Genomic DNA, 21,269 nt, shown 5'->3' on the forward strand with positions numbered 1-21,269 from the left:
ACATATTCTGATTGCATTGCAGAGTCACCTTTTTCCAACCCTGAAACCTGATAAATGGGAATTTCAATGACATTAGCATCTGTGGACATTGTAGAGAATAGAGAGAGAGAACATAGAAAGGATGCAAATATGTGCCCACCAGAGACAGGCTTACTGCAGGGTCTGCCAAACTAAGTTCAAGGATATTGCACCTGTGCCTGTGACCTATCTATCCCAAGGAGACAAAAGGCTACAGAATGGGGAAGTCCGGGGCCCATGGCAGGTGAGTTTATGGTGACATCTGGGTGATAGGACTTTTCATGCTGTTGTAAGAGCACAGAGTGGAGAAACTAACCCAGTCAGGGATTCAAGGAAATTATCTTTGGAGGAAGTGACTTCTAAATTGGTATATGAAGGGGTCATGGTATGTGAAGGGTAAATACCAGAGAGCAGAAAGGTACTGTAGGTGGAGTGAGCACTGTAGATGAAGACCCAGGAGTGCATCAGTGTAGGACACATCTGGGGGCTTGAGGGGAGTGGAGTATTTCTGGAGACAGTGCAGGCAGTTGTGGCAGCTGAGGGGAAGGGGAAGGCATCATTGGGAAGCTGGGCAGGTATACAAAGACCACATCCTGGAGAGGGTTCAATGACCTGCAAACCAACATAAGCTCAAGACTTTATCTAGCTAAGATAGAGACGTCAAAGGCTTTTAAGCCTTAGAAAGTGTTTCTGGGTGGGGGTAGCCAGCAAGCTGGCAGGCAGGGTGACTGCTTGGAAGGTGGCTAGAGGCAACCTTCCTCCATATGTGAGGAATTTAAGGTTTAGAAACATGCAGGACAGGATGATGGGTTATTTGTGGAAGGGGAGCATCAGAGAGACAGTGAAGGTCACTCCTGCATCTACGGCTTGGGCATTTGGGTGTGTGGCAGATCCACCTGCTAACATGAAGAAAATGGGAGATGCTGGATTTAGTAAACAATTCAGAACATGATGCTCCCCAAGAGACAAAAGATCTAAGAATAGAACCTGGAATACAAGACCAATTTGTTGAGAGTGATTGAATTGGAAATGGAATCTTCAGTTTGGGCAATAGCTGCACAGGGAGGAAGGATTAAAGTGTGTTATCTGCGCAGGTCTGTGGGATGACGGGGGAAAGTTTCCCTCTAGGATGGAGGGGGACCTGCTGAGGGAGGAGCCTTCTTCTCTTGTGGTGGCCCTTCTTGTGCAGAAAGCAGCCAGCTGTGCAGTGCTGTGGATAAACTGCTGGCACAGAGGTACAGAGCAGTCTGGGTGGTGCTGGCTGACTCCACGGTCAGGGGGAATCTCCCCTTCTCTTTCCGAGAGACATTGTAGCCATCAGGAACATCTCCCTTATCCACCATGTTGACATTAATTGAGTAGTAGATCAGCTTTAGACCCAGTGCTGGATCTTGTCGATACCATAACATGTAGTTATGGTTCATATTCTGAGAACATGTCACCGTCACATTCTTTCCAGTCTCTGTGATGATGTATCTCGGGGTCTGGGTCACTTGGGCTTCCATTGGGCCTGTGTGGGAAGGAAACAGGATAAAGACAGGGCAGAGGGGTCACCTGATGCTGCAGCCTTTAGGACAGGATTTGAGCCCACAGGTAAAGGTCATGCGTGATCCATGTGTGATGGGACTCACCTGCTCCCAAGAGGCAAAGGACCACACAGCCAAGGAGCCTCATGACAGCATCAGGCATCTGTAGTTTCTGTGACATCTCCACCTTTTCAGCCACTTGGGCCTCAGAGAAGTTTCCAGAAGAGAAACCACTCCCCTTTCCTCGGAGGGCTGAAGCAGACAAGGGCAGTAGTCAGGGGACATTTGTGATCAGTTTCAATTTCCTAATATCTTTGAGGCTGCTTGTCCTTATGCATGCGCCATGTTTAATTGTTATTAACATTATCTTATGAAAATTGTCAAATATTTATGTATTTTAGATCTCAATGGTATACATTGGTATAGTATATTGGATTATCACTTGGAAATGTGAGACCATAAAGCTTATGCTATTATGGAAACTGCATTTCATTTCTACTCTGCAGAAAAATTACTTTGTCTATGCCCTGATATATTTTCTAGTCACTACCTTTGAAAGAGTCTAAGGCATAAAATCTCAGCCAGATTCACACCATGGATTATTTTCCTAGTCTGTATGCAGCTCAAAAGCTTAGATGCACAGCTTTTTTGCTGTTTAGCAGAGCAGACTTGGTCGTTGTTGGTAGAGCAGGCAGCTGCTTCCCTTGAGGATGGCATCTGGCATGGCTTTCTTCTTTTCGTCTTCTATCTCCTTCTGCAAAAGAGGCAGGTGAAAGGCAGAAGGGACAGCTACTTCCTCCAGTGACCTCATATTCTCAGCAGCCAACTCTTCCCTTGCCAGCCTTTCTTTCTTGCCACCCCTGATGTGTGTTTCTGGTCCTGGGTACTGTGGTGTGGCCAGGCAGGATTTTCTCTGCTGTGGATCCACGTCCTGGGGAATGTGTCTGGGGACCGGGGTGGGGGGCATCAAGCTTCTCCTCTGAGCCCCCCAGCAGCTTCAGGGACTGCCGTCTTTCCTGCCTAAGGGTGTTGTCCCCTCACAGAGGTGATATCCTGGGGTTTCCTAAAATATCCTCCCCCTTGGACACCTTTGAGCCTTTTCCTCTTTTTATTTATTTTTTAAATTAAGGTATAGTTGATGAATACAAATTGTATATATTTACAGTGTACAATGTGATGTTTTGGTATACATATACCTGTGAACTTTTCTTGTATCTTTTCCCAGTCTTTTATTATTATTATTATTAAATCATAGCTGTGTATATTAATGGAATCATGGGGTAAAATGTACTGGTTTTATATAGAATCTGAAATATTTCCATCAGACTGGTTAACATAGCCTTCACAGAATTTTCTTACTTATTGTGTTAAGACATTTATATTCTACATTTAGTAAGTTTCACATGTACTCAAATTCAAAATTTCACATCTTTCAAATTTGTAAGATGCACCATAGGTGTGGTCCCACCAAGGAATTTCCGGTGTGAGGCAGGAGACAGCCCTCACAGCCCTTCTCATTGCCTCCACCCACAGTGAGAGCTCCGCAGAGCCCTTTGGTGTTCAGCCAAATCATTATCATCTTCAGGCAAGCAAAGGCCCTCACCCCACTTTTCAGGGCTACCCTTAGCCCTCAGGGAAGGGTTTCTTGCCCATCCCTTCATGGTGGAGCTGTGGTTGTGAAACCCTTCTCCTTCCACGTGCCCGAGGGAGGAGCGGTTGGCAGCGAGGCACTAACTCCGGTCTAGGGAGGCGTGTTCCCTCATTTCATATGTCTGTACCATCCCTTTCTGGAAAAGAATGTGGGGAGCAAGCTTGGCTCTTCTTTCATCATGGGTTTGCACTCTCCTGGCAAATCCTCCATATCCTAGCTCAGGTGTTCTTGAGGGAAAGAAAAGAGTTTTCATTCTCAAACAACTGGCTCAGGTAAATAATTTCATAGTAGTTAGTAATCCTCACCATCCCACATTTCATCTTCAAACATTTTCTCACAAGGTACCTGCATCCATAAAGCCAGGCACACTCTCTAGTGGATACTGAAATTCCCTTCATTCCAGAGTGATGCGGCTGCATCCAGACTGGATAATTACACCTCAAAGCATTCTCATTTTCCCCAAGCCCTTTTCATGTTAGGTTAATCCATGATTTAGCAAGTACCTGGCACCATATTCCTGTGCCTCCACCAGCTACTCTCTCTTCAGAAATGTGACTTCCCCCCACTTTGTCCCTTCCACTATGAGGCTTCTCTGTTCCCCTTCTGCACATCCCCAAGGCACTACAATGATGTCATCGACCCAAGTCCCCAGGATCCTCAGTTTCCCAGTAGTATTCAGTTGGTGCACATCTCTCTTCCCTCCTAAACTCTTCCCCTTGTCTTTTCTACCCAATGTCAGTGCATTTAGGATTTCTCCATTGTAGAACAAGCTCCTTGGTCCTTAATAAAGAGCCTGGGAAATAAACAGAACCTTCTACACAGACTGGAGTTCTGAAACACATCCCCTGGTCTTCCATGTTTTAAAGGAATAAGATTCCCCCCTGTGCACTGCCTCCTCTCCCTGTTTCCTCACACTTTGCCAGTGTCTTCTCCCTTCCCTCTGCCTTCAGATGCTGTTCAGGAAACCTATGTCTCTCATCCACTCCTCTGGGAGGACAGATCTTGCCAGCCATCTACTCAATAGATAAGCCCTTTCTTTAAAGCCCCTGTAAGAGAACACATGTTTTATTCCCTTATCTATAGGACAATCTTTTTTTTCTATGTGATTTTGAGCCCAAGTTTAGACTGTAGAATTCTCACCACTCTTCAAATCCTATTTCACTTATATTCAGTTATGAAGAACTCACTTTTCCTGTACTCAGTGATTAACTTTTGAAAAATCCCAATAAGTACATTTGTATATTCAGTTTTCTTTTAATTGATGGTATGGTATTTAGTTTTATAAAACTTTCCCACCATTATCTGAAATTTCATTTACATTACAGGATATGTTAGCGCCCTCTAGTGGAATGTCGTAGTGGTAGGCAGAATAATAATCCTCTCAAGAGCTAATCCCTGAAACCTGTAAGTAGTTAAGTTAGAGGGCAAATTGGAATTAAGGTTGGAGTTGCAATTAAGGCTGCTAATCAGCTGACCCTGTTAAGCGAAAGTTGCCAGGATCATCCAGGTGAGTCCTAAGTAGTCACATAGGTTCTTAAAAGTGGAGAACCTTTTTCATCTGTGTTCCAAGGAGAGCGTGACTGTGGAAAAGTAGGTCAGGAGATGAAATGCTGTCGCCTTTGATGGTGAAGGAAGCCACAGCAAGGAAAGTGACTCTCCTGGAGTCTTCTGAAGGGATAGCAGCCCTGTCAATCACACAGCCTTGATTCTTAGGTGCATGAGACCTGCATTGGACTTCTGGCCTATAGAACTGTAAGGTAATCAACTCATGTTGTTTTAAGCCCCTGTGTGCTAATTTATATGGTAACAGCAAGCTAATACAGAGACCAAGACCAAAATGGCAAGATGTGTAAGAAAGAAGTAGGATGGGAACAGCGAAGGAGCAGGAAATAGCTGCGGGCAGGGTGGGGCCACTGGGACATTGTGTGTGTGCACTGTTGAGATCAAGATATCAACAGTGTTTGTTTCTTCTGAGGCCTCTCTCCTTGGCTTACTAATGTCTGTTTTCTTCTTGTGTCCTTACATGGTCTTTCCTCTGTGCATGTCTGTGTCCTCACCTCCTCATCTTAAATTAGGACCTTCTTTTAACTTAATTACCTACTTAAAGATTCCAGCCCCATTCTGAGGTTCTGGGGCTTCAAACTTCATCATATGAATTTGGAGAGAGAGTATTGGAAGGGCCTGATTCAGCCCCAAAATAATAGGAATAATAAAAGTTCTTGGCTTATAGACTTGTTATGGCAATTAAATGAGTTGCTGTGGTTAAAAAGTTGCCTGACATATAAAGGCTATCCAGAAAGTATCTAGCCATGTAATATGAAAAACATTACAACTATTCAAAATATTGTCTCTACTGCTGCTCCCAACACAATACTTTTTTGCATGTCATTTTCAATGTCAATCTCTGTGTTAAAAGACTCACAATTCTGAAGCATCGCCATACTTCAGAAAGGCATATGCTATTTATTTCATTTTATAGAGTGAAAACGGAAGCCCTAATGTGCTTAAGAACTTTCCAAAGCCATTAAGTGGCTCAGTTTACCTGCAAATTCTGTGCTCTTGACCAAGACTCAAGAATATTTCGCTTTCTCTGCACGCTTATGTTAGACATTGAGGTGAATCTTCCTTTTCCAGTTTGGTTTTTCAACCTATTCCTTTAGAGATTATTTCACAGTCTACTCCCATTTTCATAGCTGGAACAGACGTACTACACCCCCTTGCCTGCATTGTTTCCTGCTGTCCTGCATTCCATGTGCCCCATGTTGCGTCTCCATGTTCCCTGTGATCTGTCTTGGGGGTGGAGGATCTGTGAGCAGGATGGGCTCACAGGCTACAGGTGGGCTTTCAATATTAACTGCCACAAAACATGTCTGCTATCTTTCAGTGGTCTAGCCTTTCTTTCTGCTTTTACAGCAATTTTTGTCAAACTGAACATATATTCAGGTTGGCATCTTAAATGAAACAAATACCATTATGTTTCATACTAAATGTATACATTTTGTGACCTATTATGTTTTGTTTTTAATGATTTCCTTTCTCTAAATGTTCCCTAGAAAAATAAACATCACAGGACATAATTCTTCTGAGGGCCAGTGCTCTCATTTCTTGCCTTTCATTGCCAAAAGTGTGGGAGGGAAACTGGAGATTGGACCTCTTGTGACATTCTCAATAACAAGAGCCTTTTCTAAGGCCACTTCTGCTCAGAGGGACACTCCTTGTTTCCTTTGTCACAACCTCCTTGCCTTCCCTGGCAGCAGCACCTGCCCGGCTCCATGCTGCTTAGCAGGGTCCATGGACGTTCAACTGACCACTGACTGGCAGACAAGAGAGGAATTCTTTCCAGCGGAATAGTCCTTCTAGGGGGCTAGAGATCTATGTGGGGCTCCCTGCTGGGAAATTTTGATCCTAAATCTGTGGAGGTATTTGCAGAAATGGAACATACTAAGGGCAGAAGTATGTTAGTGTCTGCCCTTAAAAGTGGGATTCTCTGATCCATATAATTCACACTCCTGTCCTTGCATTTCTTTCTCTTTTTAGGCTACTTCCCAGGGTGGCTTTCTTATTTTATTTTATTTTTATTGTTTGGGATTCATTGAGGGTACAAAGAACTAGGTTATACTGATTGCATTTGTTAGATAAAGTCCCTCTTGTAATTGTGTCCCTCTCCCAGGATGTGTGTCATACACTATGACCCCCCTATGTCCCTCCCTTCTCTCCACTTGCTCATTTCCCTACCTGCCCCCTGTATTAGCTCATCTACTGTCTTCATATTGAAATAGAGCACATTGGATTCTTGTTTCTCCATTCTTGTGATGCTTTACTAAGAAGAATGTGTTCTACCTCCATCCAGGTTAATAGGAAAGATGTAAAGTCTCTATTTTTTAGTGGCTGAATAATATTCCATGGTATATATACACCACAACTTGTTAATCTGTTCTTGGGTTGATGGGCATTAAGTTGTTTTCACATTTTGTTGATTGTAAATTGAGCTGTGATAAACAATCTGGTGCAAATGTCCTTATGATAAAATAATTTTTTTTTCTTCTGGGTAGATACCTAGTAATGGGATTACAGGATCAAACGGGAGGTTTAATTTGAGTTCTTTGAGGATTCTCTATACCTCCTTCCAAAAAAGTTTGCATTAGTTTGCTGTCTCACCAGCAGTGTAAAAGTGTTCCCTGCTTCCAACATTCATGCCAGCATCTGCAGCTTTGAGACTGTGATGTGGGCCATTCTTGCTGGGGTTAGGTGATATCTCAAGGTAGTTTTGATTTGCATTTCTCTGATGACTAGGGATGATGAGCCTTTTTTCATATGTTTGTTAGCCATTCGCCTGTCTTCTTTAGTGAAGGTTCTATTCATGTCTATTTCCCAGTGATAATTGGGATTGTTGGCTGGCTTTCTTCATCTGCCACCTTCTTTTAGCTGCTTAGAAATGGAGCCCTTAAACATCCAAAGCAAAGGAATTCTATATATGGGGGGAGATGTCTGCATTCCTCATGTTTTTTGTAGCACTAGTCATGGCAGCCAAGGCACGGATTTGTCTGGGTTGTCCATCAGTGGATGAATAGATGAAGGGGGTGTGGCATGTGTGCACATACACAATGAAAGGTCATTCAGCCACAGAAGAGCAGGAATATGACATCCTGTCATTTGCAGGGCATGGATGCAACTGGAGGTCATTATGTTAGTGAAGTGAACTAGGCACAGAGAGGTGAGTGTCATTTGTCACACCTAAATCATGTGTGAGATGTTTTGTTCACCCATCTCCTATCTAGATGGATTCACTCCCTCCCCACTGGCCACTGAACCCAAAACTCTCCTGGCTCTTGATAAAGAAAGTAGAAAAGTTTCAGTAGATTGAAGGAAAAAAAAGAGTTCAGCCTACTATATACTATTGCACTTGAATATCTGATAATCACATGGAGACAAAGGGGTGGTTGGCTTGTGTGTCTTCCAGGGTGGCTCAGTTTGGTTAGGTCTTTGGTTTCTTTTCTTACTGTGGGCATGGCTAAAGATTCTGAAGTGCTGACCCATTTCTCCTACTCACAGCAAGTGAGTGTTTCAAAATGCAGGTTTTATTATCATTCAGTTATGGTGAGCCTAACAGATCAGTAGAGAGATGCCACTGAAAGTATACTTGTTACAATTCCCGAGAGGAGAGGGCATCACACCCCATGCAGGGCCACACAGGAACACACTAGGGTCAGTATCATCAGTCGGTTCGACCTTGTTGCTGCCTTGGCATCAATTCTTAGGCGTGATGTGTATTTTAACTTCCCCCCCTGTGTAGTTGTGTGCAGTGTGGTTACTTGTCCCTCATTCCCCTGACCCAAAACTCAACACATCCCACAGCTGCTGACCATAATCAAACTTGAGGGGCAACAAATAAGTTTCCTTTTAAAAATTAGCTGATCCACAACCCCTAAGGGCTAATATGAATGAACCTATAAGGGTATAGTTCTCCCTTCTTTCTTTTCCTCCTCCACTTCCCTCCCCCCTTCTATTCCCTTTTCCCCTGGTTCCCCATCCTCTGGTTGAACTCTCAGCTTTCTCTGTATTTCACATTTGACTCCTAATTGCTTTGGTACTCGTGAGTAATAAATTTTTCAGAATAAATTTATTCATGCACTTCAATTTCACTTCCTCACCTGACACACACACCTGAAGCTCACACAAACACACACACATGGATCTGACATACACATGAGCCTGACACACACCATCCATGAATCTTACACACACACCTCTATGAATCTAACACCCCACCCCCAATGAATCTGACACACACACACACCTTAACCCTTCACACACACACCTGAACCTAAAACTTTTCCCCCAAGTTAGGGCTCTTGTAAAGAGTGGCTATCTTAACTTATGGCCACTTTCAAGAGAAAGACCTTAAGGCTGAATTAGAAAAACAAACAATAATAGAAATTGAGACCATCTGTCATAAAGTAGAGGGAGCAAGAGGCAACATTGGCAAGGGACTTTATTTTGGTTTTCATCGGAATGAATGGTGGGGAAGGATAAGCAGATTAAGCAGGTTTGGGTTTGGTCAGTTTGAATAATTTCAGTGAGCTTCAGGGTTTAGGGGTTGTCTTAAATTGCCTGGTATCTGGCCCGGGGGTACTTAGGGCAGGAGAATAGGGGCCCACAGTATAAATGCCCTGTGAGAGCCCAATGGAGGAGGTGGTTTGGGATATAGGCTTTGGACTTTTTGGTTTGATATGAAAATCCTGCTCCAAGAACAATTATGTGCTATTTCTGGGAATTTGCTACTTTTGGGAGGAGCAGTCTCTCCAGGATCAGCAATACACCGGAAGTCACAACATTGATTAATACATGCACCCAACTCTGATGCTGTCAATATGGAAAGATATCAAAGTTACTTGAGGTAAAAAATACAAAGCACAGGTGACACCATCTTGAACTCTAGTTAGAACTTTTATAATACAAAGACATTTTTGATAAAAAATTATTTTTCGGGGACAAGGGCGGATGGGTGGTGGGAGGGTGACTGGAAAGATTACCTATAAGGTCTGTCTAACAAGGGTACAAGTGAAATTTTCTAGAACTAGAGTATAAATGTTTTAACACAATAACTAAGTAAATGACACAAAGTCTATGTTAACCAGTTTGATGAAAATATTTCAAATTGTATATGAAAACACTACACTGTACCCCATGTTTGCATTAATGTATACAGCTATCATTTAATAAAAAAAAATACATATTTGGGGGTAAAAAAAGAATTATTTTTCTTCCTTTTAAAATATTAAAAGGATAGTTGTAAGTTTATTTTCCATTTGAATAGACTTAGATTTTATGAATCATAGACCATAGAGACCCATTGAAAGATTCTGTAGAAAAAAGAGATAGAACACATTTTTTGATTACACTTGGGTATGATGCTAACACTGGATTAGGAGGGGTGAGGATTAATAAGGAGCCTGAGAGATTGGTAAGACATCTGTTATATTTATCTGGGAAGCTGATACAAAGAGCATAAATGTGGCAGTGTTACAATAATAGATGAAGAGTGAAGCTATTTAAGACTTAGCAATGAAAGCACTTGTGTATGTACTGAACGTCCAGTGCAAAGGAGAAAGAGAAATGGAGTGTAACTCTCAGTGTCAAAATCTTGCACAAATAAATGTGCAAGATCATGCACTCAGAAGTCCAAGTCATGAACTCAGAAGAAGTGCTGCGCCATAGGGAGGGATGATGTGATCCATCCCACCTCTAGATGGAAGTGTGCAGTTGGTGTCCTGAGTGAATTTACTTTCACTTTAGCATGAAGCCAGGTTGGAGGTACTGGTCTTAGATTCCTGAAGCCCTGGGCAGTGACTCTTGTGTTCCCAGGTCCTGTCTTGGAGTAGTGAACAGCAACCACTTCATGAAAAGAGAAAGAATGACTGCCTCCATCTCAGGGATTCTGCACTCTGAAAGTAACGTTTCCTTTCTCATCTTGTTACCACTCTTGCTCCATCAGTGGGGTTGCAGGGCAATTCATTCCTGTGAAACTCCTTAGTTATTTAAGTTACCCCTGAGTTACTTCTGTTGTCTCACTGTGGAAGGCTGGGTTAATTCACAAGAAGAAAAACAACTTGACTTTAATTAATGTACAGATCATCCCCAGTTTCTTCTTCGGGAAGCTTTTGCCAAGTTGCTGATAATAAAACTAAATTCACTCTAGATGTTCTAGTCAACTAGATCTGTTGACTGGATCCTGATATTTATTGCTTTCTAACCCGTGAGGAGGTTAGTTTTTCTACTCATTGGAATTTCAAAAGATTGTCCTAAAATAGCTAATCAACTGATAAGAAAATTTATTTCCATGTTAAGGAAACTCAGAATTCATAAGAATAAGGTTATTTATGTATCTCATTTTTTCTGCCAGCTAAATTCAATTATGGCAAAAAAAAAATGCTCTCCACTGTTACTGCATTCTACCCTTTCATTGATAACTCTTCTGATTTTATCTTTCCTTCTTGTCACTCATAAACTAGATGTAGACCCTAGACTCAGAGACTAAAACAATTCTATTCTTTGTCCTAAGTCTCCTGTGTCCTAGTTGGAGCCAGACCAAACCCCTTGCATCTTCTTCCTAGACCTTCCCTTTGCTCCCTTGTACCAAAGGTCACTCTATCCTACCTTTGTACTGTGTTCCTGACAAAGAAGTAGGAAGAAACTTTGATCCACTGCTTGGCCAGGCTTATGAAATTCACTTGAATAGTCTTGAATTTTACCTTAATGCATTTAATTATCTGATTTCTGAATTTCTATTCTTGATTTTCCTGGTATTTCATCTCCATTGTTCTGGTAGGCAGACCTACATAATGATCACCAGTGGCCCTTGCCAATGTATGATCCCCTAGAACTTAAAAATGTGTCGAGATATCACTACTGTGATCATGTTACATTATTTGGCAAAGGAATATCCAGGTGGGCCTAACCTAATCAAATCACAAGAGCCCTCTAAAAGCACAGAATTTTCTCTAGCCTGTAGCAGAAGGGGAGGTCAAAGAGATTTGGGGCATGAGAAAGATTTGATGAGCATTTCTGGTTTTGATGAAGAGAATCGTAAAAGAGCTGAAAGCAATATCCCAGTGACAGCCAACAAAAAATTGAAGCCTTCAGCCTTTTGCTATTATAAGGAACCAAATTCTATCAATAACAAGAACCCAGATGAGAACGCAGCCTGCTGACGCCTTGATTTTAGCCTTATGAGGCCCTGAGAAGGACCCAGCTACACCATCCTGAGATTCTGACATACAGAACTGTGAGACAATAAATTGGTCTTGTTTTAACCTGCTAAATTTGCAGTCATTTGTTATGTAGCTGTAGGAAACTAATATGGGTGGTTATCACCTGGCATTCCTCTTAAGGGGATTACTCAGAAAACTTCTGCTCTGGTCTATTTATTTGGGGCCACAGGTGTTGGTTTTTAAAATTGCATCTGCATCTACCTAAGTAAGGTTGTGCTCCTCAGTAAAACCTATAGAAAAACACGTGTTGGGTGGTGCCTGTGGCTCAAGGAGTAGGGCACCGGCCCCATATACCCGAGGTGGTGGGTTCGAACCTGGTCCCGGCCAAAAAAACACTGCAAAAAAACAATAATGATAATAAAATTAAAAAATTTTTTTAAAGTGTCATTTCTCTTTAGCACATAGTCACACACACACACATAAAATAGCTCTCCCTCTACATAATCCTGAGCCTACAAATAGTCAAAAACATCCAACACCCTCTTCATCCTCTTTTCCTGCTGTTGAGACTGTTGTGCATCTGAGCACATCTTAATGCCGCCCATTCTCATTTTCCTGAGCAACATGGTTGGCCAGGGAGAGACTCTTGAAGAACCTTTGAAGGATGTCTCCAAACCTGAAACTTATTTTTCTTCATTTGATTCAATAGAATTCAATTCATCAACATTTCCTTACACCTGGATCTGAAAAGTGAAGTTTGCCTTGGAAAGTTGCTATGGTTTGACTGTGTCCCTGCTCAAGTTCATGTTGAAACATAATCCCCACTGTGGTGGTATTAGAAGGTGGGGCCTGTGTGGAAGGGATCGGAGCCTTAACAAAGGGCTGCAGGAAACTAGCTAAGGCCTTTTTACCATGTGACAACACAGCCCTCGAAGTGCCATCTCAGTGGTAGAGACATAGGCCCTCACCAGACACTGAACATGTCAGTGCCTTGCTCTTAGACTTCTCCAACTGAAATAAATAAATTTCTATTATTTATAAATTACTCAGTCTTGGGTATTTTGTCACAGCATCACCGCACACTAAGAGAAAAGTGTTCACATTGTGTTAATGCCCTCTAGTCTAGTGGGACATTGACAAGGGATGAGAACTGACTATAGCAGGGATGGTGTCCTGGAGGGAAAAGAAAAGGAAGAGAGAAACAGGAAGGCAAGGTCAGGCCAGGGCTTTGGTGAAATCTTGGGAAGGAATTCTCTTGCTAGGGGCGATGACTATGGAGGGCAACTCCCCTCACTCCTTGGTTTGCCCCTTTTCTGTGCAGAGAGGATGTGGCTGTGTGGCACTGTGGATTCACTGCTGGCACAGAGATACACAGATGTCTGGTTGGCGCTGGCAGACTCCAGGGTCAGGGGAAATTTTTCTATTGTTTTTCAAGACACATGATACCCTTCAGAGATATCGCCTTCTTCAGTGCTTTCAGTACCAGGTGAGTAATAGAGCAGCCGCAGTCCAAATCCTGGGTCTTGTCGATACCAGTACATGGCAATGTGATTCAGATTCTGGGAACACTCTAGAGTGAATTCCTTTCCCACCCCAATAATCCTGTGTCTTGGGAACTGTGTGAGTGCAGCATCCTTGAGGCCTGTGCAGTGAAGGGAAGGGTGATCAAACAAAGATCAATGTGACAGTCGTGAAGAAACATTTTGTAGTTAGAACTACAAAATGAGTTAGAACTGCTCTGTGGTAAATGCTCACCTGTGCCCAAGACTCACCTGCTCTCAGGAGACACAGGACCACACAGCAGAGGAGCCTGTGTCTCATGGCAGCGTCAGATGGAGAATGCTGCCTGAAGAATGCCGTGATGAATGCTTTCATTCATTTCCTGGCCAGAGAAATAGCACCCTCTTCCTGCACTGCCTCAGAGAAAAATTAAAATTCTTAAAACTCCGCATAAAGTGATAGTTTCACTTCTCCAAACCACACAGCTGTGGTTGGTCACAGCTCTTGAAGAATTATCTTGGCAATGTTTTGACTCCACAAATTTTCTATTTTTCCTTATGTGATATATGCTTTCTCATATAATGGATTCTTGTCTATTGAATTCCTACTAGACTATTATAGTGATCTGAGGGCCCTTAAGGGTTTTCTTTGAATGCTTCTCTTGGAATTCCTTTCCACTTCATCTCTGTACCTGACTTCAAATTTCTCTCTAAAAGTACTGTAATCTTTTAAATGAGTCTCATGTTGTTTATTCCCATGGATGCTGTGTATTCCCTGCATGCTTTCTACAAAGAGCTTTTCCCTTTTCTGTCATGTCTTTGCTCTCTCCCGGGGCTCTCAAGGGAGAGGAAAGGTGGGCTCAAAGGAGCAGAATAACCATAGGAGTGTCAGCTTAGAAAAAACTAAATGGCACCTAAACACATCCAGAGAGAATTCGAACCTAATACAGTAACTCATCTTACAGCAGATGAAATTGGCTATGACAAATGCTGACGCGGGGACTTGCAGCAGCTGTCTCCCTCTCAGTGCCTGTTGTAGTAACTGCTCTGAAACATGCTTGCTTTGGGGAAAAAGCATGTTAGGAAAACTATGGGATGTTAGTCACCACAGATGCACTGAGGACCAACTGTCACTGATGTGGCTTTCCGCTGCTTAGCATTATTTCTAGGAAGATGCTTTGTGAAACCCTGGGTCAACTGAGGACGTGGCTGTGAATTTCCTTAGATAAACTTGTAGCAGAGAGATACGCAGATGTCTCTGGGGCTGGAAAGAAACCCTTCTTCCTCTTCTTCCTGGAGACGCTGTGCCCCTCAGGGACATCTCCTTTTCGACTGCGACTGTAACCCTTATCTTGGATCTTGGTCAGCCAGAATATTATTTAATCATCAAGGTTGCAGAAAATATTTTATCCCCTCCTCCCCACCTTTCTCTTGATATCTGAGTTCCTGATCCTCTAACATCTAGGTGGCCTGCAGGAGAAGGATACAGAAGTTCCTGTGTCCACCAGGACGTCCAATGTGTTGGCCATGAAAAAAAAAACAAAAAACAAAAAACAAAAATGAAGCTTGTGGTAGAGCCTAGAAATCTAAGGGCCTGATTTGTCCTTATGCTCCGTGATCTCACTCACTCGAAGACACAGAAAGGCTGTCCCCCAAAGGAGTCTGACACCAAGATACCAAGGGCAGGGTTGGAGAAAGAGCAGGCTTCTCTTCTCCCAGCTCCTGCCAGCTCACAGGTTGTTTGCCTGTGATGTCACCATCTCCACCCACCCCCAGGTCCCACAGGCTGTGATGCAGAGATGGAGTCTTTCCTTCACAGGGCACCCCTAGACGTGCTGCCTTAACAACCACCACTACTCTAGGTGAATCGTTAATATACACGGCTCTGGAGGGAGATTATCTGGATTTGAATATTGATTTGGCTGTTTACACTCATTTTAGGCAAGTAAATTAACCATGCATGCTTCAGTTTCACTATCTGTAATGTGCACTAATAAAAGCATGACTTACAGGGTCGCAGTAAGGACTCAATGAATTAATGTTTAAAGCAGTTACTACTATTGATACCTAATACATAGAAATTACTTATTAAGGCTCAGTTTGCAGAATGGTCAGCTGGAGTTAACAACCTCTCCTACTGCCAGAGCTGCTAGCACCGTTGTTATCACTCAGCTTCATTCTAGCACTAGGGATTGTGTCTGGCAATTTGATTTCTCAACTAAGTTAAGCCTCTGAGAGCCACGCACACTGACTCCATTTTATAGACAAGAGACTCCCTCTGGAGAGGTTAAAGTAACTTGGCAAAATTAGAAAGTAACCAGATCAGTCTAATTCTAAAATATGTACTTCCAACTATTAATAATAATTTTTCCAAATAGTCTCTACTTTAAAGTTTAAAATTTTTTCCTTTATCTTTTCTTGTTCTTTTGGTGTGTTTTTATTTTTTTTTGTTTGTTTTGTTTTTAGTGTGGCTGGAGTTTTCTTTCTTCAAGAATAATTCATTTTACTCTCTAACTTTCAAAAGTAAAACCACACTTAGTATGTTATTCCCAACTGGCTGAAATCCAACATAGCCCTTTTTATCAGATATCGTGGGTTAGTCTTATTTGTTTTATTTTGTTTTTTTCTGAAAACCTTGACCACTCTTATAACAAATGGCTTGCTCAAGCCCAATTGTTTGTCTCTGGATTTCTGCCGAATCTCTTTTCCCAGAGTAGCTCCTGTGACGGTCTGCCTCTGTCCCTCCCTGTGTTCTAGCCTTCAGTTGTCCTCCTCATTTCCAAACTGATTTCCTTCAGCATTTAGCACATCTGGATGGTTCCAGTTCATTACCATGCTGAATCATCCCTGAAGCCATGATTCTCTTGGGAGAACTAGAATTCTGAAGAATTATGTCTTCCCAAACCATTTCTGTTTTAAAATGAATATTTCTCCCCACTGAATGTATTTGAACAATTGCTCTTCCTGTTGCTCACTCCTTTGCTTCCAACAAAGGTAATAATCTTAGGAAACGTGATTCTGTGAATGGGACTTGTGGTTCGGGATGTTGCACAGTATCCGTCTATGGTTGCAGCTGCCTCGTTGCTGAGATGGTGTCAGTGTATGTTTCTGTGTGTGTGTCTGTAAGTTCACTTGAGCTTGGAGTCCAAGATGGGACAGATGAATGTGCTACTCTCTATGTTTACAAAGAGAATACATTCCCAATTGAAGTTCTCTGAAGAGGTTACTTCTGGTGTTCCTTTGTCCTTCCCTTCCTCGGAGGAGCAGGGTGTGGTGGACCCCTGTCTAGCAGAGGTGAATGCCCACTCTGATGGCCCACTGAGTGGCAGTGAGAAGACTCCCCAGAAATTTGCTGTCCTCTGAGCCCAGAGATCTCCGGGAAGTTCCCTGGTTAAGGATTCTGTCCCTGCACCTGTGTTGGTATGAAAGGTACAGAACTGGGCTAATTCTGGAGCTTAGCACAACTGCAACTTCCCTTATAAATGGCATCACCAAAGTAAAATCTTCTTCTTTTTTTTTTTTTTCCTTTTTTTGAGACTGAGTCTTACTGAGTTTCCCTGGGTGGATTGCCATGAGCAGATTATAGCTCACAGAAACTTCAAACTCCTGGGTTCAAAGGATCCTCTGGCCTCAGCCTCCTGAGTAGCTGAGACCACAGGCACCTGCCCCAGTGCCCAGCTGGCTTTTCTATTTTTGCTAGATAGAGTCTTAGTCTTGCTCAGGCTCGTCTCAAACTCCTGAGCTCAAACAATTCACCTGCCTCAGCCTCCCAGAATGGTAGGGTTACAAGTGCAAGCCACCACACTTGGCCTAGAAAAAAAATATTCTTATTCTTGGTGCCCCATCAACTCTTCCCTCAGAGAGTTTCATCAGCCTCCTATTTTAAGCTGCTTAGCAACAGGGTCCAACCTTTATGAAGGAAGGGGAATAAGGCCTGAGACATGAGACAGTTAAGAAAATAAATAATTTTTTGGTTAAGTAGAGGATGGTGACACACAAATTCAGGGTCAATTCCATAAGGCCTATTTGATTCTTTCCTTTTATTGAACAAATATACGTTGAACAACTATGAGCACCAGACAGACCTAGGCTCTGGGATAGAAGCACAAACAACCAAAGAAAAATTTTTGTTCCCATATGGCTTATAATTTTGTATCCAGCACCCACAATCCGGCATCCTGGTGTTGCCAAAGTAAAATGTTGTACAGCCTGGTTGCTCAAAGACATGGCAGAAAAACCATAATGTGGTGAAAGAAGTTGAAATTCTTTAAATTGTTGTAAGCACATAAAGGAAGAACCTCAGGAGGTGTGGGTATGAAAAAGATTTGTAGGAAAAGCAATAACTTTCTGGTACACTAGGCACAGAAACCAGCCTATGCCAGTCCAAGAGAAGAGGACATTTTTGGAGTTTAGAAAGAGTTCAGCAGAGCTGGACAGCACCACTCAGGGAGAATGTGAATTCGCAGGCAGAATTACCGCGTGTTGTCCCTCTCACTGCCTTTCCAGGCAGCACCTTCCACCCAGCCTTCCCAGTGCTCAGCCAACACCACTAAATAATACAACAGTTTAGATTAACAGATTTACTAATACTGAATTACTCTTACATTCCTGGAGCAAACTCCAGTAAGTGAGGTTTTTGGAGAGTAGTTTTATTAATTTTTGATGTAAATGTTTAAGTCATTTCATGAAGATAATTTGGAAATTTCCTCTACTTTTCTACGTTGGATTGTTCTAAGTATTTTGAGCATTTCTGATCTGGAAATGGTTTAGTGAAATCTTTGCAAGAAAGTAATTGGGAATGGTGGAAGGTTTCTGTCTTTTTGTTCTTTTGTTGTTGTTGTTGTTGTCTGTTTATGTATTTTTTTTGAGGAAATTCTATTACAAATTTCTTTATTTCTTTTGTACCCATTGGTTTGTTTAGGTTTTCTGTCAACAGTAGGATCATTTTTATTAAATTGTATCTTCCTAAATGTCATCCATTTCATTTTGGCATTTAGGTTATTATCTAAGAATTGTATAAAATGTTTTGAAAAATATGCTCTATCATGATGGCTATTTCCCTGTCAATATATTTTTTCTCTCTTTTAGTTGGCAATTTTTTTTATTTTTCCCAATTAGCTTATTTGCTTATTTCTCAGTTCTACAAATTTTCAATTTTCCACCTTATTAACTTCTGCTTTCGCATTGATCAGGTCCATCCTTCTGCTTTTATGCTTTTATACTGTTCAGGACACAAGCTTGAAATGAGTCTTACAAGGCTAAACTCAAGTACTTGCAGGGCAGTGGGGTTTTTTCTAATTTTTTATTTTATTTTATTTTTTTGAGACTTCAAGGGAGAATCCATTTCTTTGCTTTTTCCAACTTCCAGATGCCACTTCTACTACTGCTCAGGACCCTTCCCCCTTTGTAGAAATGCCTCACTCCAGTCTTCTTGCATTGTCATGTATCCTTCTGATCTGAATCCTTTTGTCTCCCTTTTATAAGGACTGCAGTGATGATATTTGACCCACTCAGGCAATCCAGGATAAATTTCCATTTCAAGCTCCTTAACTTAATCACACTTGCAAAGTCCTTTTAAACATGAAAAATAACATTTAATAATTCCCAGCCCTTTAGATTTGAATATTTTGAAGGGGTTATTATTCAATGTACCACAATGTGAAAACCTTCAGATAATTGCCACAATCCATTTGAGAGAAAGTAGGTAAAACTGAGATGATATCTTAGCTATGGAGGCAAGAACTAGTGGAAACCTGGTTCACTTATTCCTTCAGTGGATATTTATGGAGCACCTACTTTATTCAGAGCCTACACTAATGTTAGAGATACAAAAATAAAAAACTTGGGCATAGTCCATGGTCTAATAGTAAACCATACTCAAGTAAGCATATTTTACACTAATATTTTTAATTAAAAAATTATATAACAAGTTAAAAAAGTGTATGATGTTCTATGATTGTAGGGACTCAACCCACATTGTAGAATTGTAAGGTGCTATGGAGCATTTACCGGGCTTGGTTTCTTAGATCTTGTGGCTTAAGAAGGAGGGATTAGCTAATTAGATGCACTGGTGTTGACTTCTTAGCAAGAAGGTGACGCCCCACCTCAATCCTGGAGTATCCAGGGCAATGGCAGCTGGACAATCTCTGGGAGGTGGGGTTCTTCAAAACTACAGAAGATGAAAAGAACCCGGTGGCACCCAGACAGGCTGGACTAGGCCTACGTGTTGGAGAGTCAACAGACAGAAGGGATTAAACTCTTCGAATGTGTAGTTAGATTAGGAAACCTGGTTACTTCCCCCTGAGTGAATAAAATTAGCTTCTCCCTCCCCCTTTATTTAGATACGCTATTGGCTGTTTACCAATCCCCTGTCACTCACCCAGAGTCTCTCTTTCTCTCCTTCTCCCTTTCCCTCTCCAGTCTTCCTGGGGACTTCAGATTCTTTCAATCCTACTTTTCCATAAGCACTTGATGGAAATCAATAAAAACCTTCTGAAGAGGCCAGGGAGGTGCTGCATTTTCTCGGTCTTCCTCCTCAGCCTGAGTTAATGAAAGCCTTCTCCAGGCTCTTTCAGACTTTGTTTTAAACTCGTGTATCTTCATCGTGGTATTCCCAGCCGGCATTCAAAGGATGTCAGAGTTCTCATGAAAATCCGCTGACACACAGGTAAATAGGGAAAGTTTTTCTAGGGAGTATGAACAGCGTAAGGAAAGGCTCAGGGCAAGTGAGAAAGTACATATGGAGCTCTGGGAAAACTGAGATACTTTGAATATGATTAGAGGATAGTGTGCAAGAAGTGGGTAAAGACTAGATGAGTCTCACAAGACTAGACAAGTAGGCAAAGGCCAGATCATGGAGGATTTTAAGAGGCTTGTGTAGGTTTGAAGTGTTGGTTAACAACAAAAACAACAACAAAAAAAAACTTGTAGTGTAACACTCAGATAGAAAGAAGTTTAGTCAAGAGACAGCTACTGAAGGGTTTTAAGCTGCAGAGAATGGGTTGGGTTGGAGCAGAAAGTAAGGCACCAGCCAGGTGGCATCTGGGAGGTGTTAGAGTAATTCAGGTGAGATACCATGGTTGCCTGAGCTCAGGCAGTATTGGCAGAGAAATAGTAGTGGAATTTGAGAGATTTTAATAAGAACATGGCTGTGAACCAGGTTGGGGAAGAGAGTGTCCAGAGGAGAGGGAGGTATTCTTGGGACTCTGAATATAGCAACAGAGAGATCTGTGCCATTTGGGGATCCAGGTGAGTCAAGAGATGAGTGTTGCAGTATGCCTTAGCGTGGGCTGAAGAGCCAGGATGAGAATTAGAACGAGGAAGGAGATGGGGATGAATGTGACTGGGATTCGAAAAGGGGATATTCTATCTGAAGAGCAATAAAGCCAAAAGGGCTGATTAAGGATCTTAATACATATAGTCTAATGTCAGAAATAGGAAATGATTCACTCTGAACTGGCCTTAGATTTGGGAAATTTGCTCGACCTTGGTATGAACAAGGAGGTAAAAGAAATGCTGCCTTTGGGAATCTGGTACAAATGTCCTACTTATGTCAGACTCCATAGAGAGATTCACACTGGAGCCTCAGGGAAGGGCTATTCTCTGCTCGTGTAGAACAGATTCCTTTCCTGGATGAGATGGAACCTCATGAAGGAGGGACTCTTTCCTCCCGTGAACACCACTTTTGTGCAGTGGGCACCTGCCGGTGCAGTGCTGTGGGGTAGCTATTTGGCACAGAGATGCAGAGATCTCTGAAAGAGCTTTGCAGATTTCAAAGCCAAGGAATGGAGCCTTATATTTTTTTTATCAGGAAATACTGTTTTTAAAAGAGATATGTCAAAAAAAAAAATAAAAGATATGTCTC

The 21,269-nt window shown here is 42.1% G+C and overlaps 2 gene segments (V, D, J or C); both read right to left on the minus strand.

Moving 5' to 3' along the window:
• The window catches only part of LOC100943338, an 89,256-nt gene extending 87,549 nt beyond the window's left edge, over positions 1-1,707 (minus strand). Inside the window, 2 exon segments of the C gene segment in view lie at positions 1,241-1,528; positions 1,650-1,707. Of these exon segments, the coding sequence occupies positions 1,241-1,528; positions 1,650-1,707 (346 nt within the window).
• LOC100943019 overlaps positions 1-21,269 on the minus strand; it is a 191,640-nt gene that overhangs the window by 96,334 nt on the left and 74,037 nt on the right.

The sequence above is a fragment of the Otolemur garnettii genome, unplaced genomic scaffold (genome assembly GCF_000181295.1).
Source record: "Otolemur garnettii isolate 467f Iridium unplaced genomic scaffold, OtoGar3 scaffold00049, whole genome shotgun sequence".
Lineage (NCBI taxonomy): Eukaryota > Metazoa > Chordata > Mammalia > Primates > Galagidae > Otolemur > Otolemur garnettii.